The sequence below is a fragment of the Hylobates moloch genome, unplaced genomic scaffold (assembly GCF_009828535.3).
Source record: "Hylobates moloch isolate HMO894 unplaced genomic scaffold, HMol_V3 SCAFFOLD_1, whole genome shotgun sequence".
NCBI classification, from domain to species: Eukaryota; Metazoa; Chordata; class Mammalia; order Primates; family Hylobatidae; genus Hylobates; species Hylobates moloch.
In genome coordinates this window covers 138,019,400-138,045,161 of record NW_026652276.1, presented here as the reverse complement: position 1 = coordinate 138,045,161, position 25,762 = coordinate 138,019,400, and the positions used below count along the sequence as shown (strand labels likewise).

The window sequence follows — 25,762 nt, the reverse complement described above, 5'->3', positions numbered from 1 at the left end:
ATTCTAGCTTTCTCTTCAAGTTATACCTTTTCAGCACTCTGCTTTTCCAACCTGTGAGCTCTCAGCCTGCCAAGAGAGGAGCTCTGCTCTCCCCTAAAAGTGTAAAAGTGTGCAGAGCTCTGTGTGGCATGCTGCTTGCACCCTTTTCACAGTTAAGCTCATGAAAACACTTGCACAGGGTAGGAGGGTTTTGGAGCTTGGGGTGGTTCATGTTTTCTTTTCGAAATATTTTTTTTTCAGCATTTTGTTGACAATGAAGAAAAATGGAAAAATAAACCCCTGCTGATGTCAAAATAAGCCCTAAATCCAGATGTAGCGGGGGCGAGGAGCCTTCAACATTCATGATGTGATCGGGCTGTAAACACGTCTGGTGTTCTAGCACGCAGCCCAGCAGCTTCTGTGAGTGGAGACGTGCACACAAACACCAGGACCTCTCGGCTATTGGGATATTCAGGTCTTTCAGAGGTGACATCTTTGACATTTCAAAATGCTGTTCAAGATCCAGGGGCATTTAGAACACTGTCTTTAGCCTGGCCAATGGAGACCCTGCATTTTAAAGTCTAAAACTGTAATAAAAGCGACCAGGCAATGAATGTTCGATATAGTTTGGCTGTGTAAGTCTTCTCATTTCTGCTACCGATGAGAGTTGTCCTCCCCCTATTCAAGATGGCTTGACCCATGAATCCTTCACAAGGCTTCCAACCAACCTCATTTTCCCCTCTTGCCATGAGAGTTTTGGAGAGATTTTGATAAGCCCCCATGTGAAGTCCAGAGCCTTGATGCTTGCAGCTTCAGCTCACCAACCAGGCCAGAGTCCTTGCCCAGTAAAGGACCCACGTCTTGCTGAAATGACACATTCCTGGCCAGCCCATGCCAGTGCTTACAGATCACACTTCCTTTCCTAAGACCATTCCAACCCTCCATCTCCACTAATACCATACCCTTCCCCTTCCCCACCAGTTCCACACAGCTCTGACCTCACTCTCCAGCCCTGTGGATGAGGCTAGGAGCACACATCAAATAACCTGGGAGCTTCCCAAGGGCAGGCTTAGGTCCCCTTCCTATTCTCTAAGATCCCATCAATCTGAGGGGTCACTCCAATGACGGCCACCAGAGACCTGGGCTTAGAGAAGAAAGTGGTAGAGAATATTGACCAAGTGACCTGTGGCTATCACCTCTCTGGGCCCTTGCTATCAGGGCAGACACACAAGCAGACTTACAGCCAGAGTAGAAGGTGGTGATGGTGGGGGCTCAGCCCCTGCCTGCCGGAAACAGAGTCCCACCTCAGGGTCAGCGCTGAGCTGAGCAGGTGTCCTGCAATCCTGGTGAATATTCAGCGGTCTGTGTCCCCTTGGCTAGCTCCTGCCTATGCAAACAGCCACCTGAGAAGGGGAGGCAGAGGGTGCGGTGGAAGCGGCTGTGTCAGGGGACGGCAGGGGAAGGAAGATAGCCAAGGCTTACTGAGGCTGGTGGAGGGAGCCGCTGCTGGGCTCACCATGGACCGCCGGATGTGGGGGGCCCATGTCTTGTGCGTGTTGAGCCCGTTACCGACCGTGAGTAGCCAGCTGAGACCCTCCTGCCTCTCCCACTGGGCTCCAGATTTGGGAGCCACAGGGCCAACTGGAGCCTGGCGGAGACCCTACTGATCTTCTCCGGCTATAGAGTCCCTCCCTACGAGCAGGTGGCAGGCTGTGGCTTGGAGAGCCCCTGACGCTGGGGCTCCCTCCGTCATCTCCCTCCCTCATCTCCCTCCTCCCAGCAGTCTGTAGTGACTCTAGGTAGAGCTATTAACACGTCCTTCCAGGGGCTGAGCTGAGCTCACCTTCTTGTTGCTTCCCCCAGGGCCTGGCTGTGCCCTCTGGGGGCCACAGAGACTCTGTCTGCCTCAAGACAGTGCCTCAGAATTGGGGAGACAAAGTCAGGCCCCCCTCTTAGTCCTCCCAGTCTGCTCTTTCTCTCAGCTGTGCACTGTGATGCTTCCACACGCTCCCGTGGTAAGATTTCTGGACCCCTCCTTAGCCCCATGACTCTCTGAGCCACTCTCCAGTTTGGTGGTTTCCTTGGAAGAGGGTGTGGCCAGGGAAGGAGTGGAACCTAAGGAATTGGTGGAGACCAGCTGCTTCTGCTCCAGGAGTTAGGGGATCCATCATCCTCTCACGATGCCGAGGGCTGGAGAGGCTTTTGGCAACCAAATAGTACTCCGTGGGCTAGAGCGCTGGAGCATGGGGCATCAGGAGAGAGGGCCCTTCCTGAATGTGCTGCAGTTTCCCAGTAACTTTCCAGGAGTTTACTGCAAGTGACAGTAGGGACCAGGCTGGGAGTCACAAGGTTCTGGGATGGTGGGGGCCTGAAGCATTCTTCCTCCGCTGCCTTATTGGAGGGTGCTGCCCCTCCCGAGCACCTTGCTACACCTGCTCCTAAGTGCACAGGCTTTGGGCTTGAATCCTGGACCCATGAAACTAGCCGTGTGACCTGCAAGTTCCTCAGCCTTCCTGAGCCTTGCTTTTATCTCTTTTGTTAAAAGAGGAAATATCCGCTGGCCCGGGTCGTTGTGCATTGAGTAGAATCTGATTTGTCAAGGGCTGGGCATAGGGGTGCAACACAGGAAACTTCGACTGCCCCCTGGCTGCCATCTGTGTGCGCTCTACAGCAAAAGCTGTATTTTTAGCAGGGGTACCCAAGACCTAGTGGTGGCCATTCAGCAGATGGTGCTAGCACCAAAGCTAGAACTCAATCACTGTTTGCCAGTGTGGGCTCCATCCCCTGCAGATACCAGGAAGAGCAGCAGGCACAAATGCAAGGCCTGGGGGTCCAGGGCAATGGAGCCTCCCCTCAGGGGTGGGTGGGGTCCAGGATGTGTGTGGGGGTGACTGGGAGCCCCAGGATATGTTTCGCCAGTCCTAATTCAGCAGGAGCATTTGGATAAACCTTAGAACGATCTATCCTTCCACTCCCACCACTTCCCTCCCTAGAATCTCTCCTTACATCTGGCCCCGTGACCACACATCCTGAGTCATTAGTGGGGCTTCTCTGAATTTCCCTCCTTCTCTTAGAGGTGTGGGCACTGTCTGTCCATCCTTTTGGCACGAGGCTGCTCACCTGGCATCCTTTGCCCTCAGTGGCTTCCCCAGATTGGCCCTGAAAAGTTTCCCAGGCAGGGTTGGGGCTTGCCAGACTGTGCAGTAGGCAGAAGGATAGGCAGAGACCACAGCTCTTCCAACAGCCCAGGGTCAATGTCAGGCTGATGGTGTGAGAAAGTCCCATACAGGCCCGTCTGCCCTCCTGCTCTTCCTTCCCCGCTTTGTGCGCTCAGTCTGTTGGGAGATGTGGGGGAGACACAACGGGGCTCTGCCCTGAGATGGACCTGAGGTTACTGAGTCCTCGGGAGGAAGCCAAGAGCTGAGTCTGGGGCACCCACCAAAATGAGACCTGGAGCCTGGGTAGTGGGTGACATCTGCACCCTGGGGCCTTGCAGGGCCAAGCAGGCGATGGCAGAGCTGCGTCCAAGCCATGGACCCATGGGGTCAGCAGGGCGGGACAGGAGTGACTTCTCCTGCCAGGGTAGCACTGGTGGGGGTGACCCTCCTTACTGGGCTGGCTCTCCAGATTTTCTCCTAGCCCACAAATCTGCAGCAGAGCTCTCGGGTCTCTCCATGTGGTCACCCACCATCTATTGTCCCGCTCTGGTGGTCAAAGTCTCTACTCTCTGACCCCAGCCCTGGTCTTACATCTGCTATGCTATTTGCTGTGCCTGCATTTCTCCCAAAGAACACTAGCTGTTAATTAAACATTTGCTGACACGGATCCTGCTAGACATCGAGGGTGTGTGCGTGTAGAGGGGGTGGGCCATGGGGAGAGAAACATTAGTCCTGAACTGATACTTCCCAAATACGCCTTTTCCCACTTCCCTTGTCCTTGCACATGCTGTTCTTTCGGTTCCAGACGCTCTTCTCCCCACTGTGTGTGTCTGCCTCTAAAAAATGCTCCTTTGTCCCCAGGTCCAGCTCAAATGCCACCTCCCCAATCCCTGTGAGAGGGACACTCCCTCCCACGGTACCTGTCTTGCTTCTTTTTGTTTTTCTGAGACGGAGTCTCACTTTATCGCCCAGGCTGGAGTGCAGTGGCACAATCTTGGTTCACTGTAACCTCCGCCTCCTGGGTTCAAGTGATTCTCCCGCCTCAGCCTCCCGCGCAGCTGGGATTACAGGAGCGTGTCACCACACCTGGCTAATTTTTGTATTTTTGTAGAGATAGTGTTTTGCCACGTTGGTCAGGCTGGTGTCTAACTCCTGACGTCAGGTGATCCGCCACCTTGGCCTCCCAAAGTGCTGGGATTACAGGCATGAGCCACTGCATCCGGCCCCTGTCCTGCTTCTGATCACAGTTTGCACAGGGTCTATTAGGATCCAGCCCTTCTCCCTCCCCCAGCCCCTCCTCTCCTGTGAAAGCCTGGGGGAACAGACATCTACGCTGGTTGACTTGGATGTGTGTTTTATACAAAAATGTGTATGCTGTATACCCAGTTCACAGTGCAGAAAGTATGTTTTGTAAACTTGGCTTCCCTTATATGTATCTGTTTGGGCTCTGGCCTGCTGGGAGATCAGTTTTGGTTTTCCTCCAGTTTGGGGCGGTGGGAAGGAGAAGTGCTAGAAATTCCTGCTGTTCACTCCCAGTTCCCTGGAGAACTTGTTAAAATGCAAAGTGCTGGATCCACCCTGGATCTCTGCGTATTCCTGCTTCCATCCCAGTGGATCTCTAGTTGGTTCTTGAGGCACACTTTCAGAAGTACTGCTAGAAGATTCCCCCCAAAAAAACCCAACTTGTTTCCAGCTTCCAGAGATCATTTCTCATGGCCACTGTTGCAGCACAAGATCTGGGAGGCTCCTAAACTATAATCTTTCAGGGTTGCTCAGCCATCAAGGCTATGATCCTTTCATCTACACATCCATGAAGCCACGCATCCATCCTTACACAGCTCTCTCACTCAAACACCATGCACCCATCCACGCAGCCAGTCATCTGTCCGTCCATCTATCCGTCCAAATCCATCCATCCACCTCCCCAGCCATATATTTGTCTGTCTGTCTGTATACTCATCCATTCCACCAGCCAGCTGCCTAGGCAGTCACTCCTTCCTTCCTTCCTTTCTGCCTTCCTGCCTTCCTGCCTTCCTTCCCTCCTTCCTTTTTTGTGCACCTTCACCTCATTCATGTGCTCACTCATCCATGTGCTCATTCATTCATCCATCTTCTCTCTCACTTACTAAGTGACCCATTTGCTCGTGTGTTCCTCCCTGTGTGCACCCCTAAAAGCAGAGACTGAGACAAAGGTCAGAAATTTAAAATGGTTTCCAGTGGGGTAAATCCAAAGTATTGGCAGAGCTGCATTCCTCCTGGAGACTGTAGAGAATAATCCATTTCCCTGCCTTTTCCTTGGGTTGGTGCCCTTTCTCCATCTTCAGACCAGCAGTGTAGCATCTTTAAATCTCAGTTCCCACGGCACACATCCTCATGTCACCTCCTCTGACTCTGACTCTCTTGCCTACTGCCCACCCTGTAAGGAGCCTTGCGATTACATCAGGCCTACTCAGATAATCAAGGATGAGCTTCGCATCTCAAGATCCTGAATTCAATCACATCTGCAAAGTCCTTTTGCCGTATAAGGTAACACATTCACGGGTTCCGCAGATTAAGATGTGGACATCTTTGGGGGCCATTATTCTGTCTACCAAGGTAGTTTTATGCAGAATTGCTTCCAGGGAGCAGGAGTGGAGAGCAAAGAGAGTGACACAGGGAAGGAGGAAAGGCCCTGATGAGGATGGAGCTGGCCATCCCTGTGAGATCTTCGGAAGCACATTGTCTAATGTGTCTCAGAATTTATTTCCATGAGACAGAATGGAGAAACATCCATCCAAACCTAGGCAGACCTAAGTTTATATACCAACTTCCCCTCTTCCCGGGTGACCTCGAGCAAGTCAGTCAACCCTAACCTCTGCTTCCTGATCTGTGAACTGGAAAGAACAAGAGCATTAACTGCACAAGAGAGGATTAGACCTTCTGTTCTTTCTTTCTTCCTTCCTTTCTTTCTTTCTTTCTTTCTTTCTTTCTTTCTTTCTTTCTTTCTTTCTTTCTTTCTTTCTTTCTTCTTTCTTTCTTTCTCCTTCCTTCCTTCCTTCCTTCCTTCCTTCCTTCCTTCCTTCCTTCCTTCCTTCCTTCCTTCCTTCCTTCCTTCCATCTGAACATCCGCCAAACACACCTGAAACTACTGTGAGCAGGTCTTTGCCTAGGATTAGGGCACAGAAATGAATCAGGCCTTGTCCCTGTTCTCAGGTCATGTGGACCACAGAGCCCAGAAAGGCACCCAACTGGCTTGGCTCATCCTGTTCACTGTTTCCAGCAGGTATTGGGCCACATGCACCCAGAATGTGACTTCATCACCCAGCTGAGAGAGGATGAGAGTGCCTGTCTACAAGCAGCAGAGGAGATGCCCAACACCACCCTGGGTATGGGGCCTAGGAGGCAGGTGGCGGCTTCTCTGATTCCTTTATATCCTCCAGCCTCACCCCTTGGATTACTGGGGCAGCCCTGCACCTGGGCTGAGTCTCCACTGCTCCCGGCTCTCTATCCAGGCTGCCCTAGGACCTGGGATGGGCTGCTGTGCTGGCCAACGGCAGGCTCTGGCGAGTGGGTCACCCTCCCCTGCCCGGATTTCTTCTCTCGCTTCAGCTCAGAGTCAGGTGAGGGGTCCTGGGTGTGGCAGTGGGAAAGGGAGGTGCTTTCATCTGGAAGTGGCAGAATCTGGCAGACACATCACTGGATTGGGGGCAGGCCGACCTGGGTTTGTATACCAACTTCCCCTCTTCTGGGGTGACCTCGGGCCAGTCAGTCAATCCTGACCTCTGCTTCCTGAGCTGTGAACTGGGGAGAACAAGAGCATTAACTGCGCAGGAAAGTATTAGAGTGCAGAACCTGTAAGTGCTGGACCTGGATGCCCTCCAGGTGTTAGCAGGAGGCTGGCTGCAAGGGTGGAGGCGGGCAGGCCTGCCTGACTGCCAAGACACCATCAACTGCTCAGGACGGAGAGGGTGGGGCACTCTGCCTGCTCTGCTTCACCTCCCTGGCCTGGGTGCCTGGACAGTGAGGGCCTCTTTTCCCCCTACTGCCCTTAGGATGCTGGCAGCCCAGCTCACCACTCCTCACCCCTCAGGGGAATAATCCTCTCTGTGAAGAGATGGCACCTTTGAAGCCAGAGATGGAAGGCCCCATAGTGTGTCCCTGGGCAGGCTAGACCTGGGCCCCAGGCCTCTGGAGCCACTCTCTCTGTTGCTCAGAGGAACTGTCCATGCAAACCCTGCCAGGGTCACTGGATGGTCCACGGCACCCCCAGCCCCATCCTGGGGAGAGGGAAGGAGTTGTGGCTAGAGAGTCTTGCTTGCCTCCCAGGGGCTGTGAAGCGGGATTGTACCATCACTGGCTGGTCTGAGCCCTTTCCACCTTACCCTGTGGCCTGCCCTGTGCCTCTGGAGCTGCTGGCTGAGGAGGTAAGAGTCTCCTGGCATCTTAGAGGAAGGACTGCCATGGATATTTGTATGGGTGGGTGTATAACTGTAGGGGCCATCATTCCCTAGCCTGCAGGTTGGAACACCACTTACAGTAGTGTTCCAGCAGAGAGCAGTGAAGTGTCTGGAGGAGAGGAGGTCTTTTGCTAAGTTACTCAAGGGTGACCCACTGGCCAAGTTACTTGGAGGGGAAGCGGGGCAGAGGGCAGGTGGGAGATCTGCCGGCTGCTGTCTTGGTTCTGTGCCCAGGCCTCCAGGACAGGGAGCTTAAAGTGGTTCCAGAGGAAACAAGGTTCCTGGCAGCCCTGGGAAGCTCCTTTCCTTCTCTGGCCCTCAGTCTGTGGAGCAGTGTGCATGGTTGTGGTGTGGGCAAGTGAGGGAAACTCAAGCCCAGGGTAATTGCAGAGAGCTCCTAACACCAGCCAGCACACCCCACACTTGTGCATCCAGCAGGGCCTTTGCAAGTCACTCCCACACCCATCATCCCATTTCTCTGTCCCCTTGATCTCTGAAAGGTAAAGCATGACTGTAACCATTTTTCAGATGGAAAGACTGAGTCAGGGACAGGAAGTGATTGCCTGGACCCCACAGGAGAGCTGGGATTGGGGCCAGTGCCCAGGCCCCTGCTCCCTTCCCTTGCCTGCACCCTCTATCTTCAGGGCCAGGCTGGACTCTGACTGATCCAAACATTTGGCCATGGAAACCTTTTGCCTGCCTGCCTGTGGCTGTCCCCAGGTGTCCCTGGCTATCTCCTTTATTTGGGGACATTGTGTTCCCAAGCCGGTGAGCAAGCTGGATGTCAATAAACAAGCTGATTTCCTCTTGGGCTTTTGTCATTCCCCAGGGACATGTAGTTTCTGTGGCCGCCTCTCCTCACCCCCAGAGCATCATGAGTGTTAAGCATCTCCACTCCTCGCCACTGCCCCTCCCTCACCCGCAGGTCAGGTGGAAGGCAGGCTGTAAACTAAAGCTCCAGTGCATAGAAGGAGCTTTCCATGGTACCTGTGGACACCTCTGCCTCCAGATGGGGAGTGTTGGGGTGGAATGGCAAAGGCTTCATCTGCTTGATGATTGTCAAGCCTCTCTTTCCCCCAAAGGCCCAGAAGCTGAGACTTTCTTCTGTCTCTGCCCTTCCCAGGAATCTTACTTCTCCACGGTGAAGATTATCTACACCATGGGCCATAGCATCTCTATTGTAGCCCTCTTCGTGGCCATCACCATCCTGGTTGCTCTCAGGTTTGTCATCCTCATCACCAGCTCAAGAACCTTCCTTGGCTCCCTATTTCCCAGAGGGCCAAGTCTGCTTCCTTGCCTGCATAGCCATGAACTTCCCACATCTAGGCACCATTCCCATGTCTAACTTTCCCTTCTCTTTTCCCCACCATGTAGACCCATCTCTTCAAACACCAGAACTCACTCCTACCTCTGCCCCTTTGCTCACGTGGCACTCATTCTATTTGCTGGAATTCTCATTGTTCTCAGTGTATTTATATCTGAGAAAGCCCAGCTCCTATCTGCATCTGACAGTCCTCTGCCTCCTGCCTGGAGCCCCTCTTGACTGTTACAACTCTCTGACCATTGTCCCTTTTAAGACCCCACCCCCTCCTCCAGCCTTCAAAGTCTGAGCACTGCATCTGGCCTGTGCCGTTCTTGGTCTCATGGGGATGAGTGTCTCTGATCATCCAGGGGGCTCCCATGGGCAGTACCTGCCGTTTCTGTCTCTGTTCCCTGAGATTATGAGCACTCTCGAGACAGGGACAAGACATTCCTGTGTTTCCACACTTACCCTGAGCACAGGAATGGTTGCTCAGCTGTCCTGCAAGGGTTAAACTGAAGCCTCAAGTTCAGCTCAATTCAATTCAGTTTGATTGCCTCCACCTTGATTCGATTCACCTCCTGCCCTGCTCAGCCCAGTTGCAGCACACCAGAATCCCCTCTCCCCGCTTGCTTCTTGTTCCTCATTTCTCCCATTACCCCCAGGAGGCTCCACTGCCCCCGGAACTATGTCCACACCCAGCTGTTCACCACTTTTATCCTCAAGGCGGGAGCTGTGTTCATGAAGGATGCCGCCCTTTTCCACAGCGACGACACTGACCACTGCAGCTTCTCCACTGTAATGGCCATGGGTGAAGGGGCTGGGCAGGTGGGGGACAGAGGAGGTGGGATTACAGACCCAGATGTGCCTGCCCCAGCCTTCCCTGCCCTATGGGCTGACCCTGGGGCTCCTGCATGGCCAATTACAGAACAGGAAAATGTTCCCCTCCCATGTCACTCCCTAAGTCCTCATGCCTTTCCTGGACTGTGGTGTCGATCCATGTCATTTCCCACATTGCATGCTCTACTCCGCATTCTGTAGTCCAACCTAGACGACGTTTCACTATGCACAGCCTTTTCCTTTCCTTTCATCCCTCCCTGAGCACTCATTGGTCTGTGCTGGCGGTGTGTATGCAAGGGGCTGGGAGGAGCTGGGTCCCTCCTTCAGGAAGAGCCCATGGGACAGAATGCACACAGATTAGGGGACTCCCGAGTGGAGGAAGCTGAGAGCTAGAAGAGAACGAGAGGGGGCTTCAGGGAGGAGGGGACCCTGGAGCTATGTTGGCAGCAACGATAGGGAGATGGGGAAAGAGAACATTTCAGGAGGAGGGACCAGGGTGAACAAACTCTCAAAGACAGGAGGACCTGGGCCATGTCCAAGAAACTGGGAAGGCACCTTGAGAGAGGTGGGGTGGAGACAATAAGAGGCAACTGAAATTAAAGGGAAGTTGGGCAGAATGTGGAGACCCAGCGCCTGCTAGATCCTCTACAAGTGTGCTGGAAATGAACAGCGAAATCAGCTAGCAAACTAACACATGACCTCAATTAACTGATGAAAGAATTAATCATACTTCATACTGAGCACTTATTTTGTGCCAGGCATTGCACTAAGTGCTTTATATGTATAGTTGTCCCTTGAACAACATGGGGTGCTGAGCCCCCTTTCAGTTGAAAATTCAAGTATAACTTTTGTCTCCCCCAGACTTAACTACTGATTGCCTACTGTTGACCTGAGGCCTTACCAATAACATAAATGACCGATTAACACATATTTGTCTGTTACATGTGTTATATACTGTATTCTTACAATAAAGTAAGCTAGAGAAAAAATTGTAAGAAAATCATAGAGAAAATAAATTGACTGTTTTTAAATGGAAGTGGATCATCATGAAGGTTTTCATCCTCATTGTCTTTATGTTGAGTAGGCTGAGGGGGAGAAGGAAGAGAAGTTGATCTTGCTGTCTTAGGGGTGACAGAGATGGAAGAAAATCTATGTGTAAATGGACTTCAGCAGTTCACACCTTTGTTGTTCAAGAGTCAGCTGGCATTATCTCTTGAATTTTTAAAACAGCTTAAAGAAGAAAGCATCACTTTAATCCCATTTTGTAGAGGAGAGGCAACTGGCAAGGTCACCCAGTGGCACACGGGTGGGGCTGGGATCAAACCTGAGCCAACTGAACTCAGAGGTGGTCCTGCTCCCCTGCTGGCAGGTGATCAAGTCATGCAGTGAGTGAGTGAATGCAAGGGTGCCTGTGTGTGTTTTTTGCAAGACAGAACTGTGGCTGAATAAGTCACAGCTCTAGTGATTGACTTCAGCTCAGGAAGAATGGGGGTAAGTGAAAATAGAAGTAAGTCTTAGGTAGTTTCCATTTAATCCTTATGACAAAGACTTGAGCTAGGTATTGGAGGTTTTTCCTTTTACAGATGAAAAGCTAAGGTGTGTGGAGATTTGCACAGGAAATAGATAGTAATTAGAAGCCAGGCTGTCTAGATCCCAAATCTGTGCTCTTAACGCTCACTGTATATCACCACATCCCCTCTCGGGTGGCCCAAGGAGCTGGATGTCCCAGCCTAAGGTGGAGGGGCCTGGAGGTTCTGTATCTGAGTGGGGTAGAGGAGACTGCGGGGGGCTCCAGTGGGTGTCCCAGCTCTGAAGCACCCAGGTCCCGGCCCCCAGGTTCTATGCAAGGTCTCCGTGGCCGCCTCCCATTTCGCCACCATGACCAACTTCAGCTGGCTGTTGGCAGAAGCCGTCTACCTGACCTGCCTCCTGGCCTCCACCTCCCCCAGCTCAAGGAGAGCCTTCTGGTGGCTGGTTCTTGCTGGCTGGGGTGAGCACTGAGGGCGGGTTGGGCACCATGGGGAGGTAAAGGGCTGGGAAGGCCCAGGGAGTTTACATAAAGGCCCCTCCAGCTCACTCTGAGGCCCAGAGAAGGAGAGGGACAGGCCACAGTCCAGCAGCAAGTGTTGGAGGGTGGGACCAGGGCCCTGGCTCTGGGGTCCTGCCTGGCCCTGCCTTTGCAGTGCCCTACGTGGCTGATGGCGGTGGTGGGAGGTGGCGCCAGATCTCAGAGTCAAGGATGCAGACCCCCTCGCTTGTGTCTCCCCTGTACTCCTGTAGGGCTGCCCGTGCTCTTCACTGGCACGTGGGTGGGCTGCAAGCTGGCCTTCGAGGACATCGCGTGAGTCGGAGCGGCCATCTTGTCATACCTGCTGGTCCTACATGGGGTGTGGAGTGGACAGGCAGGCCATGGGCTGTTCTCCAGGCTGGGAAGAGGAGGAGGAGGGACTGCCGGCTAAGATGGGGGGTGGGAGAACAGTCTGTGAGTAGCACAGAAGGGGCATGAGCCAGGCAGGAGAGTGGAGCTCAGATTCCCAGGGCTGTGGGGCTGGGGGAAGGTGGGGTGACAGAGCTGCCAGGGGGCCTCCTGGAGAAAGGGACGTGTTGGGGCCAGCAAGGAGGCATTGAACAGAGTTCAGAAACGTTTGTCCATCTAGGTGGATAGAAAGGGTGAGCCCAGCCTGGATTGGGGTGCCCCTTTGGGTGAGAACCTAACTGGCTGAGACAGGAGAAAAGGCTGGAGGGGAGGTGGGTGAGACCAGAAGGCATGAATGCCCGAGAGAGGAGGGAGGTGCGTGGGTCACCACGGTGACGGGACTTTCCAACAAGGGCATTCTTGCCTCTCTCCCCAGGTGCTGGGACTTGGACGACAGCTCCCCCTACTGGTGGATCATCAAAGGGCCCATCGTCCTCTCGGTCGGGGTCAGTCCCTGGGCCAGTGTCCTTTGCTTTATTCAGTCAACCTCCCTGGAACTACTGACGGGCTGTGCACAGCAGGAAATGCAACTCCAGGCTGGGTGTCTTGAAAACTGGGCTCCAGCCTTGCTCTGCCACTGGTTCTGTGTGAGGCCCTCTCTGGGCCTCAGTATCCCATTGGTAAACCAGAGGAGTGGTGGTCTCCATCAGCATGCAGGCTGTTCCAGCTCAATTTTGATGAACCTAATGTGCTGGTTGCAGATCATTTACCACTGCAGTGAGAGACTGGGGGTGCAGGGTGGGGGCAGTAAATGGAGTCTGTAGCTAAACCCCTCTCCTCCCTCTGCTCTCACACACAACACAGAGGCAGTGAAGACTGCTTTGCATGGCTTTGGTAAATGTACAAATGTTTTGCAACTTAGCAACTGTGCAAAGTGAGGGACATCTGCTTTGTGCTAGAGAAGAGCCTGGGAGGTGGCTGGAGGCAGGTGGCAAGGTCTGATCGCCCCCCTCGATCCCAGGACTGGAGAGGGACAGGAATCCTGGGTCCTTCTCTGTCCAAGGCTCAAATGTGGGACCCCCCAGCTCCAGGCTACAAGTTCTGGAGCAATGATCTGTGCATTCATTCACCTGCACATTCTCACGTCTCAAGGATTTAAATTTTCTAGTCCCCAAATGGGCTGGGGCTCACCCCAGCCACCCAAGGCTACCCCTTGACCCTTGTCTTCCACCTTCCTATGCCTCTATTTCCAGGTGAACTTTGGACTTTTTCTCAATATTATCCGCATCCTGGTGAGGAAACTGGAGCCAGCTCAGGGCAGCCTCCATACCCAGTCTCAGTATTGGTACTGTGTGTTTGTGTCTGGGGACACTGGGAAAGGGTAACTGGAGGGGGATTCAATGTGGTGGTTCTGTCTCATCCAACAGGCATTCATGGCCTCAGCCCCGTGCTCTTCCCTATGTTCCCAGAGACAGAATAGACCTGGCCCCTTCCTTCTGGGGGATCACAATATTGGAAGGATGAGGACTCCAAACAGCCAGTTCCCATGCCAAATAGAACGATGAGTGCTGGGATCAATTTCTATGGGAGCCTGGGGAGAGGGATCCTTTCTAGGTGAAGGGTGGTGTGGTCAAGGAAGACTTCCTGGAGGAAGTGGTTTTGATCCACACTTTGAAAGATGAATAGACTTTCAGATAAACTGGGGCAAGAATAGTTGGCAGGGGAATCAGCAAGATCCAGCGCCCAGAAATAAAAAAGCCCAGGGTGATTGTGGGGAGGTGGCGTTTCCCAAGGTGGCTGGTCCACAGAGTGGATATAGGGAGGTGGTAGGAAGTGAGAGGAGATGAAGTGCACATGACAGTTTCTAATCCCAGGCTTGGGAGCCTAGGATTTGTCTTTCCTGCAGGCGTCTCTCCAAGTCGACACTTTTCCTGATCCCACTCTTTGGAATTCACTACATCATCTTCAACTTCCTGCCAGACAATGCTGGCCTGGGCATCCGCCTCCCCCTGGAGCTGGGACTGGGTTCCTTCCAGGTGAGGGCCCCTGTAGGCACTCTTTCTTTCCATTGGGGGTGCTGGAGGGAGGTGTTTTTGCCCATGGGCCTTGGCTGAGTTCATGACAGGGTGAGGGCTATTCTTTTTCATCTATCTATTCAAATATCTGTCTGTCTGTCCATCTTCCAGCCACCCATCTATCTATGTATTCAACTACCCATGCATTCTTCCATCCATCCATCCATCCATCCATCCATCCATCCATCCATCCATCCATCCATCCATCCATCCATCCATCCATCCATCCATCCATCTATCCAATCTATTCAACTCTTACTGATCTCCTATTATGTGCCAAGTGCTGTGCTCATTCACAAGGGATGCAGAAATAAAGTCAGAGAAATGGGGCCAACAGTATAGCCCTGGCAGGCTTGCTATGACAATTCTATGACAATATGCCTGGCACATAGTAAGTAATGAATGCATCTAAATTCCCCTTTCAATCAAACCTGGCCCAAGCCATAGCCTGGGGATGAGTAGGGAAAAGGTAGCAGAAAGACTGTGGACACCTTCAGGCCAGGCCAAAGGGTTCTGATGGGGTCTTTCTTCTTTGGCCCCACAGGGCTTCATTGTTGCCATCCTCTACTGCTTCCTCAACCAAGAGGTGTGTGACTTTTGAGGCTATCCCTCATGGAGTTCCCCTCCCACCAGACCTAAGGCCCCTCCTCCTCTCTCCGACTCAGGCCCTGTAAACCCCAGCTCAGGCCACACCTTGTCGCTTGTGAGCTTTTGTGGTAGTCTGTCCTGAGCTTCTGGATCAAGCTGAACTGGAATGTTTCCTGTAAACATCTCTTATCTATCCTTCCTCTGAGCTGGGCCAAGTTCTACTAACTACTATTCAGGAGGTGGAGGAGGCCTTTCAGGGATCAGGAGAGGGATTAGGATAGGGAATCCGAAGGAATCCCCCAGTTCTGTGTTCCTAAAATTGAACAACAAGGAGAGTTGGGGAGGGGGTACGCCAGCTGAGGGAGAGACAATCAGAGAGAACAGATAGAGGAACCAAGAAGTCAGAGGTAGACATACAGGGAACTAGGAAAATAACCAGATGCAGAGACAAAGAGGAAGATCCGGAGCCCAAGAAACAGAAAGCGCACCTAAAGGAAACTGACACACAAAGAGAATGGATGGAAGGGGAGATAGACGTGAAAAGACAGAACAGATGGTGCTGCTGCACATGTGGAAACGTGGGGACATGGCAGAGACTGACGCAAAGTGAATTCCACCCAGGAGACACTGAATTTCCCCCTTAGGACAGTCCTGCTCTGAGGGGAGAGGCGGGGGAGAATTGATCTCAATGCCCCAGACTCCCAAGTTCCACCTTTGTGCACCTGCAGGGCCATGCGCTCCCTGTGCTGGCCATGGATTTGCCACAGGTTCTGCATTCTGTGAGAGCTGGCTGCAGATGCCCTGTCCCCTTCGCTGTGGAGTGTTGCTCCCATCTCATCTGCCACCTCTGTCCCTTACTGCTCCTTCCCCTCTCCCTCTCTTTATTCCTCACCTGACCTCTCTAAGGCCCTTGCAGCCTCATCTGGTGTCTGGGTGTAGCTGACCACGGGCCCTGGGGGTCCTGGGAGGGGCAAGAAGCATCCCAGGCTGAGGCTAGTGGGGTGTGGAAAAAGTGTTTCCACAGAGAGTTGTGAAGGGAGCTGTCTCGGGAAGCAGTGTTGGAAACCAGGTGGTTACATACCTCTGGTGACGGGGAGCTTACTACCTCCCAATAGCTCTTTCTGTTGTCAGGCAGCTGTGGAAAGATCATCTTTATGTTGAACAGATATCTGATTCCCTTTATCTTTCACCACAACTCCAGTTCGGCTCTACTGCATGAGGCACATTCTCTCAGCACCCTATGCCCCTGAAAGCCCCTAGGAGATGTGAAGATACAGACAGAACCCCCACCCCCCAATCCCACCCTTCCACCTCGCCCCAGGCTACTTTTCTTTTAGTTACTTTCAGTTTCCTCAACTGCAACCCCTCAGAGTGAATCCTCTCTCCCTTCAGGTCACGTCCTCTGCACAGATTTCCAGTGGCCAGAATGAGCTCACAAAATTGAGCCCCAGAGCAAGGAGTGGTCTAAGTGATTAAGAGAGAACAGGGTGGTTATTTGGCCAGGAACTCAAGAAAGCACCTATAAATGTCTTTAGCTGGGCTCAGACAAAGGCAGGGCTAAAAGGCAGAGAAAGGAGCTAAAGAATGGTGAGAAATACTCACAGGAAGGAAAAAGTATCCTCCAGAGGCAGTACCTAGCAGTACCTGTGGCCAAGCATGACTTTTCCTGCCCCATGTCTCTGTTTCTCTTACACGGCCTCTCCCTGCACCTTAGTCTCATTGGGGTTGAGTAGCAAAGCCACAGGAGGACCTTCCTAACGTCCTCTTCCTTGTCCCTGGAGGTGAGGACTGAGATCTCACGGAAGTGGCATGGCCATGACCCTGAGCTTCTGCCAGCCTGGAGGACCCGTGCTAAGTGGACCACGCCTTCCCGCTCGGCGGCAAAGGTGCTGACATCTATGTGCTAGGCTGCCTCATCACGCCACTGGAGTCCACACTTGAACTTGGGCAGCTACCATGGGTCTGCCATGCTCTGGAGGAGCAAGGGGGCCACATCCCCACCCAGCTGTTACCCAGCCCGGGGCAGGGGCAGCCCTTCCTCCCTGTCTCTGCATCTGACTCTCTTTTGAGGTCCCTGTATGTCTAGCTCCCACTTCTGTGGTCCCTCTGTGTCTGCTTTCATCCGTTCCTCTTCCTGGGGCCTGGAGCTCTAGCCCAAGGCTCAGAGAAGCCAATAAATCTGTAAATGAATAGACGCATGTTTGAGTGAGTAAATGGGCCTCTAAAGGGGAGCACGCCTGTGTCCTTTATTTGGACATCTGGTGCTGAGTTGTGTTCATCATTCCTCAGTTCATGCTACATTATGATTATTTGTCTGTGCAAGGGACCTCTTGTTTTATTTATTCTTAAAATGTACTCTCTTTTGTCTTCACCACTCCCATTCGCCTCCTCTCACAGGCAAACAAGCGAGCATGCTTAATGTGAATACTTGTGTTTCTGTGTGTCTTGCAAAATACATGGTGTTTTGTGTGTCTGTACTTTACATAAATGCTGTTGGTCATATGCCCCATCCTGCTTCTAACGTTTCCCCCTCAGCACTGTGCTTTTAAGAGATGCTCCCAGGGGTGGGCGTGGTGGCTCATGCCTGTAATCCCAGCAGTTTGGGAGGCTGAGGAGGGCAGATCACCTGAGGTCAGGAGTTTGAGACCAGCCTGGCCAACATAGCGAAACCCTGTCTCTACTAAAAATGCAAAAAATTAGCTGGGTGTGGTGGTGGGTGCCTGTAGTCCCAGCTACTTGGTAGGCTGAGGCAGGAGAATCGCTTGAACCCAGGAGACGGAGGTTGCAGTGAGCTGAGATCATGCCCCTGCATTCTAGCCTGGGCAATAAGAGCGAAACTCTGTCTCCAAAAAAAAAAGAAAAAAAAAAGAGAGATGCTCCCGTGTTTCCCTGCATACATCTGGTCCATCGTTTTGGCTGTATGTGGTGCTGCATAGAGTCATTGCCCACGTGTTACTGTCCTGTCCTGTCTCCCCTGCACTCTAGTGAACGTGCACATGCCGGTCCCCTCCAGGATCTGTGAGAGTGAGCCTCTATCCGGGACTCACACGCAGGAGGAGCAGTGCTGGGCGTCCATTATGCCTCCTGTTGATGTGACTCGGTGGTGCCAGATTGCATGCTTCAGCTCTGCACTCCCACCAGCAGCTCTTGAGGTCCCTAAGTCCCACAGCCCCACCAACACTTGGCATTACTCAGCTTTGTGATGTTCACTAGCCAAATGGGTGTAAAGTGCCATGGCACTGTTGTCCTAATTTGCATCTCCCTGATATCTAATGGGTGTAAACATCTCTTGCTGTACCCGCTTGCCTTTTGGGTTTCTTCTTCTGGAAATTGCTTGAGTCTCTTTCCCTATTTTCCTCTGGAGTGGAGATGCCTCAACTCCAGGTCTTTCTCTTATGTCCTCCCCATTGTGTGCCCTCCTGGGTCCCAGCATGCTGCCTGCTGTCCCCCACCCAACTGACGACTCCCTTAATGTAACACATCTACATAGTCTGTCCCTCTTCCAACCTCCTTCTTGGCAGCGGGAAGGAGAAGGAGACCCAGGCTCTGTCTGTGGGGACCTATTTATTGACTGACAGTAGTAAAGGGAGATTCCAGTACAGAGAATAGGCCTACTCGGGCTGATCGCCAGGTGCCATTTACCTTGTCCTGGCCCTTGCCTGGGCGCCTCCCTTCTCTGTGATCCCCTGCATGGTGGCCCTCTCCTCTGCACGGAGGATCTAGCTTGTCCTCCATGGCCTGCCTGGACCAGGTATCTTTTCTCACGCACTGAGAACAGAAGGAGTAGGCATCCTTTACCTGTGCTGGCTCACAAGTGTGTATCTGGTGGAGGCAGCGGATGGACATCCTCCTTCCTCACAGTCGTGAGAGTTCCAGGGAATGGAGACACAGCTACATGAAGCCCAAGGCCACACTGTTGCCCATGACGCCCGGCTGCCTGGCACCTTCCTGGTGAGACAAATGTCAAAGTGCGGGCCCAGTCTGAAAACCCATCATATTCAGTCTCAAATCATAAAAGTAATTAATATTCATTGTAGGCATTTAGGAGATACAGAAGGATTTTTTAAAAAATCAATCATCGTCTTATTACCAAGACATTCACCATTGATACTTGTGTATGTTTCCAGAAAGATTTTTTTTCTGTGTTTTGGAAGTATCTTGAGATTATATTATATTTGTAAAACTGCATATGATTTTTATGCATTAAAACAATATACATTATATAGAGATGGCCAACAAGCACATGAAAAGATGTTCAATATCATTAGTCATTAGGAAAATGTAAATCAAAACCACAATGCAATATTGTTTCATGTCCATGAGGATGGCTAAAAAGAAAACAAAATAGCCAATAACAAATATTGGCAAGAATGTGTAGAAATTGGAACCCTCATGCATTGCTGGTGGGACCAGAGAATTGTCAGGTGCTTTGGTAAAAAGTTGCACAGTTGCTCACAAAGTCAAACACTGAATTATTCAGAAAATCCACTCCTAGGTATATAGGCAAGGGAATTGAAGATGTATGTCTACACAAAACTTGTACATGAATATTCATAACATCACTATTCATAGTAGCCAAGAAGTAGAAACAACCTAAACATCCATCAACTTATGAATGAATTAACAAAATGTGGAATATCCATACGATGGGATATTAGCTCCATTTTTTCTGTTTGAGGTAATGAAAAGTTCTAAAATTAGATCGTGATGATGGTTGCAAACTCTGAGAATACACGAAAACCACTGAATTGTACACTTTAAAATGGTGAATGTTATGATACGTGAATTCTATCTCAATAAAGCACTTATTAAAAATGAGTAAATGAGTGTTTGCTGGAGAACATTTGCAGACAATTTTTCCGCTACATAATTTGAAAAGTCTATATAAATTATTTATTTAGCCAATAGTTATTTAACAGATATTTTATTTGTGAAAGTTTATCTCAATTTTAAAAATAAATATTTGTTACAAAAATATTAGCCGGGCGTGGTGGCAGGCACCTGTAGTCCCAGCTACTCAGGAGGCTGAGGCAGGAGAATGGCATGAACCTGGGAGGCAGAGCTTGCAGTGAGCTGAGATCACACCACTGCACTCCAGCCTGGGCAACAGAGCGAGCCTCCGTCTCAAAAAAAAAAAATTGTGATGATAAACTTCCTTGCATACTTTTTTTTTCACGTATACCTCAAAAAGACAAAAACTTAAACTCCTAGACCTTCAGAATAAATTATCCTAACGTGGAAGAATGTTTGAACCAATGCAATGCACATGATAAGTCTTTTAGTACCTGTTGGCAAATTGCCTCCCAGAAAATTGGTCTAGAGAATTCTTGCACAAACAATATAAGTGTTACAGTTTTTCTGCATTGTTATTATTTTTTGAGACAGGGTCTCACCTGTAGACCAGGCTGGAGTGTAGTAAAGCGATCACAGCTCACTGCTGCCTCAACCTTCTGGGCTCAAGTGATCCTCCCGCTTCAGCCTTCCCAAGTAGCTGAAACTACAGGCATGCACCACCATACTGGCTAATTTTAAAATGTTTTTGTAGAGACAGGGTCTCAGTACATATTGCCCAGTCTGGTCTCAAACTCCTGGGGCTCAAGCAATCCTCCTGCCTTGGTCTCCCAAGTGCTGGAATTACAGGCGTGAGCCACTGTGCCTGGCTGGCATTATTATATGTTTCTCTGAGTTTTAACTGGTGTTAGCAGTGTTAGCAATGGTGTTAGCATAGTGGTGATAGTAGTTAGTGTTAGCTAGCTTGGTTAGTCCTCTTTAATATTAGTTGTGACTAATTTTAGTGGTTAGCAGTTGGTAGAGCTAGTGGCTAGTTAGTGGTTAGCATTAGTTAATGTTAGTCGTTAGTGTTGGTGATTAGTCACCAGTTAGTTTAGCAGTTAGCTGTTAGTGTTAATGTTATTTAATGGTTAGTGTTACTGGTTAGTTAGCAGGTAATGGTTAGTGGTAGTTAGTGGTTAGTGTTAGTGTTAGTGGTTCATTAGTGATTAGTGTTAGTGGTTAGTTAGCAGTGAGTGGTTAGCATTAGTCAATGTTAGCTAGTGGTTAGTGTTGGTGATTAGTTACCAGTTAGTTTAGCAGCTAGCTGTTAGTGTTAGTTAATGTTATTTAGTGGTTAGTGTTACTGGTTAGTTAGCAGTGAGTAGTTAGTGGCTAGTTAGTGTTGGTGGTTCATTAGTGATTAGTGTTGGTGGCTGGTTAGCAGTGAGTGGTTAGCATTAGTTAATGTTAGTTGGTGGTTAGTTAGCCATTAGTGTCAGCAGTGAGTGTATGATATTGGCAGTGGGCAGAAGCAGCTCACTCTGTGAACTGTCCATCCCTCGCCTACAGGTTTCACAATGGCTGCAAGTTCACCTCTTGCTCCCTTTTAGTTTCAACTGGAGCCTCAAATTCCTATCACTTCTCTTGTCTCTTCCATGACAGGGATTCGCAGACTGGGCCTACGATGCAGGTTCCTGGGCAGATCCTTTGACTGGCAAACTCTTCCTCTCTCAGGACTCCAGCTTCCACAACTGAGCGGGGGGTGGGGGGAGTTGGTCAAGACATGATGTCTGAGGAAGTCTCACCAGGGACGCTGGATGGCAGGCAACGAGCTGGGCGGAGAAGCGCAATGATCATCCTGGCCACCAGGTGGCAGTCTAACTGCAGCCAAGAGCCCCGGCTGGGCCGACGGTGCTGCTTGCGGGAGCTGATGCTGGAGATGGACGCAGGGGTCCAGGCCTGACTGGAGCTCAGCGAGCCGAAGGGGCTGGTGGAGAAGGGGCTGCTGGTCTGGGCAGCCGAGGTTGGGAGGGAGCGTCATGGCGGGAGTGTGGAGGAACAAGACATCCCCACGCCCCCCGCCCCCTGCCCCAGACCCCAGTGTTGATGAATAAGAAGCGGATTAAGAAGAATGAGAGCTGAAGAGACAGGAGAATCAGAGACCACGAGAGCCCTTGCAAGATCCGGAGCACAGGGGCTTCCCTGGGTCCCAGGCTTTCTGCAGGACTCGCCCCCATCTACCCCGGTGTCCTCCTTCCAGCCAGCCTCCCCGCGGGTCCTGAGAGGAGAGTTTCCTAAAGAGAAGGAAGAAACGCGGACTTCCCTCCTGTTACGTTGGGGCTCCTCTGTGAGAAAGCGGAGGAGAGAGGAAAATGAAGGGCCCAATCTGTCCCCAGAAAGCCCCCAGGAATGTTGGGAAGATCTGCAAGGATGAGCCTGAACCTAAATGTGAGAACTGGTGTGCCAGGCTCAGACTCTCTGGGATGTGGGAACTCCGAGGACCGGGTGTGGGTGTGGGCAGGAGCAGTCAGGGAAGGCTTCCTGGATGAGGGGACTCAGGTAGGGAGTGTAGACCCTAGAGCTCCACCAGGCCAGGCTGCGCAGTGGTCCCTTTCTACCGTTTGCTGGGCAGGAAGTGGAATGGGGCTGATCTCAGTTTAGAGAGCAGTACTTGGAGGAAAGTTCGGGTAGGAGGGTGGTATCAGGCCCAGGCTTCGTTCTCCCCAGGGACTTTCATGGCATTCCTGCTAGGGCTCTGGATCTGCTGGGCCACACATTTATCCATGTGGTGAGTGTTCACTGAGTATCTGGGAAACAGGCACCTTGCTAGAATCTGAAAATACAGCTACAAGCAACTCTCAAATGTTCCCCTACGCAAGGGGCTTAGGGTCTGGTTGGCAATGGCCAATTTTACATGTCAATATGACTTGGCCACAGGCTGCCCGGGTATCTGATTAGTCATTGTTTGTGGGTGTGAATGTGGTGGTGTTTCTGGAAGGGCTTGGCATTTGAATGGGCAGACTGAGTAAAGCAATGGCCCTTCCCAGTGAGCAGGCACCAGCCAACCCTTGAAGCTCTGAATAGAAAAAAAAAAGGCAGAAGAAGGTTGAACTTGAGCTTTCTCTGCCTGGCTGTTGAGCTGGAACATCTATCTTCTGCCTTCCAGGATCCTGGTTCTTAGGCTTTCGAATATACCACCCACCCTCCAGGGTCTCTGGCTTGCAGAGGGCAGATTGACTTCTCAGCCTCCATAATTGCATAAGCCAATACCATACAATAAAGCTCTTTCCACAGTGTGTGTGTGTGTGTGTGTGTGTGTGTGTATGTGTGAGGGGTGTGTATATAAAATGTTGGTTTTATTCCCTGGAGAATCCTGACTGATACAGAAGACATTATTTTGGGCTCTCTGTTGCAGACAACAGGACCCACTGGCTGAGTTAAGCAAAAACAGGCTAAGTTTAAGGACATCAGGTAGCTCCCCTGTCTCTAGGAGGGCCTGAGCTCAGGCCCAGAGGCAGTGCCCATCCCACACCAGGGGGCCACTGTGGCAAATTCCTCATTTCACCACTTTTGGTCATGGACACAGCTGCTCACACTACCAACACCAGGGACAGAATGCCAGAATAACCACATGGCTCTCCTGAAAAGCCAAACTCCTTCCCTGCCATGCTGGCCAAAAATTTGATTCCACCTGGCACCAGCTTCCTCTTATTGCTCTCTTCTGGATCTAAGTCCCGCAGAGTTACCCCTGATGGCACAGTCTAGTGACCCTGCCCACTAGCTGCAAGGAAGGCTGGTACAGCAAGCTCAGACCTCTAGCGTAGAGAGGACCCTCCTACTGTGGCAAGGTTCTCAGACACAAGAAGCGCGTTCAGAATATGCTGGCTGGCCACAAGCATGACAGATGTGTGGCACCAAGAGACAAGCACACCATTCAAGCAATCACATAATAATGGTGACAGATGCAGAAAGAACAGCAAAGTGTTGGGAGAACAAATATCTAGATGACCAAACCTAGACTGGAAGTGTAAAAAAATAAAAAGGTTTCCTGGAGGAAGTGACAGCTAAGCTGAGATTGGAACCATGAGAATGAGTTGGCCAGGAAAAGAAGTGGATTAAAAAAAAAAATCAGGTAGAGGAAACAGCACGTGTGAAGGCCCCGAGGTGGGAAGGAGCTCGGCATGGGAGGAGATGCAAGTTAGCTACTGTGGTTGGATCTTAGCGAGAAAAGGGGAGCATAGGGAGGGTGGCACCCAGATCATGCAGGGTCAGGAAAGCTATGTTAAGGTTTCATCCCATGAGGTACTGAAGTGTGTGATGTGACGAGGCTTAGGTGTTTTAAATGATCGCTCTGGATGGTCTATGAAGACTGAATTTCAGGCAGAGACCTCGGCTGGAAGCAGGGAGGCTGGAAATGGAGACATGTACTAGGGATGATAGTGGTGGAAAAGATAAGGACCCAGTCCAAAGCTGTCTAACTCAGGGATGAAACTGTGAGAGCAAGAAGACGGACGGAGGCATCCCACAAGCCTGCTGGAATGAGGAGAGACAGAGGAGCAAGCTTTTGGGGTAAGAGCAGGAGCTCAGTTTGGGCACGTTGGGTTTGGGGTGCACTGAGACAGCCAGCAGGATGCCAAGGAGCAGGCTGGAGTGAGGAGCAAGGCCCGGCTCAGAAGTGGGGTTCATGAGTGGCTGGCATATTGGTGGCGTTTGATGCCAAGGGCATGGGGGGGGGCCCCCCCGCAGTGAGAGTGAGGAGCAGGATGAGAAGGTGACTGAGAGCTGAGCCTGGAGGGATCCACACAGTCACAATCCCACAGGGGAGCAGGAGCCCCCAAAGGAGGCGGAGCGGGGGAAGGAGTGCTCAGAGAGGTGGGAGGAGAACCAGATGAATGTGGGATCCTGGGGCCCCAACAAAGATCATCCCAGCGAGGGGCTGGTGAGCCCGGCTGAGTGCTGCCGAGCAGCCTTTATGAGAGGATTTGGAGGCACAGCTCACAGTGAGAGCGGATTTGGCGGAGGACGGACTTGGAGGCTGGGCTCAAGGGTGCTGAGAGGGAGCGGCTGGGGCAGCCCAGGAGAACAATCCTTTACGGAGGCTCCTCTGGGAGGGTGGGGGGAGCCAGAAGGGAGGGGGAGGAGTCATTTGGTTTTGTTGTAAGAGGCCAGCCTAGAAAAATGCCACGAAGTGGATATGGGAGTCACTGAAAAATGGGGGGCACATCATGGAGCGGGGTGGTCGAGAAGGAGTGAGAAGGCAGGTCCCGAACCCAGTGTGGGGGGCCTTGGCTGGGAAAGGGGACTCTGCCCCAGAGGCTGGCAGGTGGGTTTGTGGCCTGGGGGTGGGCAGGAGAGGGAGGCCAGCTGCTGGCTCCTGCATTCATCATGAAGGTGAGGTTCCTGGCCTGCTGGGGGTGGGAGTGGAGAGTGGGTGGGTCTTGAGAGTGAGGAAGACGGAAGCAGCTGCGGCAGAGGTGGGAGGACAAGCCGGGAGGGAAGAATATGCAGCTGCCAGGCCATGCTGGCAGGCCAGCTCCCCCAAGAGTGGAAACTTGGAGTGAGACCACTTTTTCTGGGTGGAATATCTGGTACAGACAAAAGTGACTTGGGCTTATTCAGGATGGGGTTTTGCCCCAAAGGCTGAGGCACGAGGGACTTCTAGGTGTTTGTCAGAGAGCATTTGTGCAATGCCACAGGATCCCTGCTGGAGGGTCTGCTGGAAGGGAGTGGAGTATTAGGTGGCAGGGCTGGGTGGGGGTGCAGAGGAAGAGTTCTAGGAGGACAGAAGGGTGTGGTCAGAACAGGATGCTTTGCAACACAGCTGGTGTGACTTCCAGCAGTAGCATGGACTCCATGTTGGTGTGGGAGGGGGTGTCTGTTGGGGGTCAAGAAAGTCCCTGAGAGAAGGAAGGGCAAGGACGCAAGGTCAGCGGGTGACAGATCATCAGCCTGGGCACTGCTGTCACTCAAGACAAAGGCTGGGGTTGAAGGGCAAGGATGACCTTCCAGCCAGAGACTCCAGCCATGAATGTGGGGAAGGGGCTGCAGGAGCCTGGGGGTTGCAAAGAGGAGGCTGGGGCAGAGGTGGGATGCAGGGAGCGAGGAGAGGCAGACCAGAGGGAGAGTCCAGACAGGGCCGGGTGGAGAGGACTCAGGGTGCAGAGCAGGAACCGAAAAGCCCCAAGCACTGGCCCCCT

At 51.8% G+C, this 25,762-nt stretch overlaps 1 protein-coding gene across 1 annotated transcript; it reads left to right on the top strand.

Moving 5' to 3' along the window:
- The first annotated feature begins 1,380 nt into the window (after positions 1-1,380).
- Positions 1,381-16,982, top strand: GHRHR (growth hormone releasing hormone receptor). The gene is made up of 13 exons (XM_032758392.2): positions 1,381-1,553; positions 6,400-6,502; positions 6,629-6,736; positions 7,443-7,540; positions 8,697-8,794; positions 9,539-9,671; positions 11,550-11,703; positions 11,994-12,054; positions 12,566-12,635; positions 13,383-13,474; positions 14,036-14,165; positions 14,749-14,790; positions 16,574-16,982. Exons 1-13 carry the CDS (start codon positions 1,497-1,499, stop codon positions 16,697-16,699), a joined length of 1,272 nt encoding a protein of 423 aa, XP_032614283.1. The 5' UTR covers positions 1,381-1,496; the 3' UTR covers positions 16,700-16,982.
- Positions 16,983-25,762: the final 8,780 nt, after the last annotated feature.

Bases quoted from the DNA above. Each gene is read 5' to 3' on its own strand.
- GHRHR (XM_032758392.2), top strand. From the start codon at position 1,497: ATGGACCGCCGGATGTGGGGGGCCCATGTCTTGTGCGTGTTGAGCCCG. The intron at 6,737-7,442 runs GTGAGGGGTCCT...CTTGCCTCCCAG, and splicing joins TCGCTTCAGCTCAGAGTCAG to GGGCTGTGAAGCGGGATTGT. The intron at 14,166-14,748 runs GTGAGGGCCCCT...TTGGCCCCACAG, and splicing joins TGGGACTGGGTTCCTTCCAG to GGCTTCATTGTTGCCATCCT.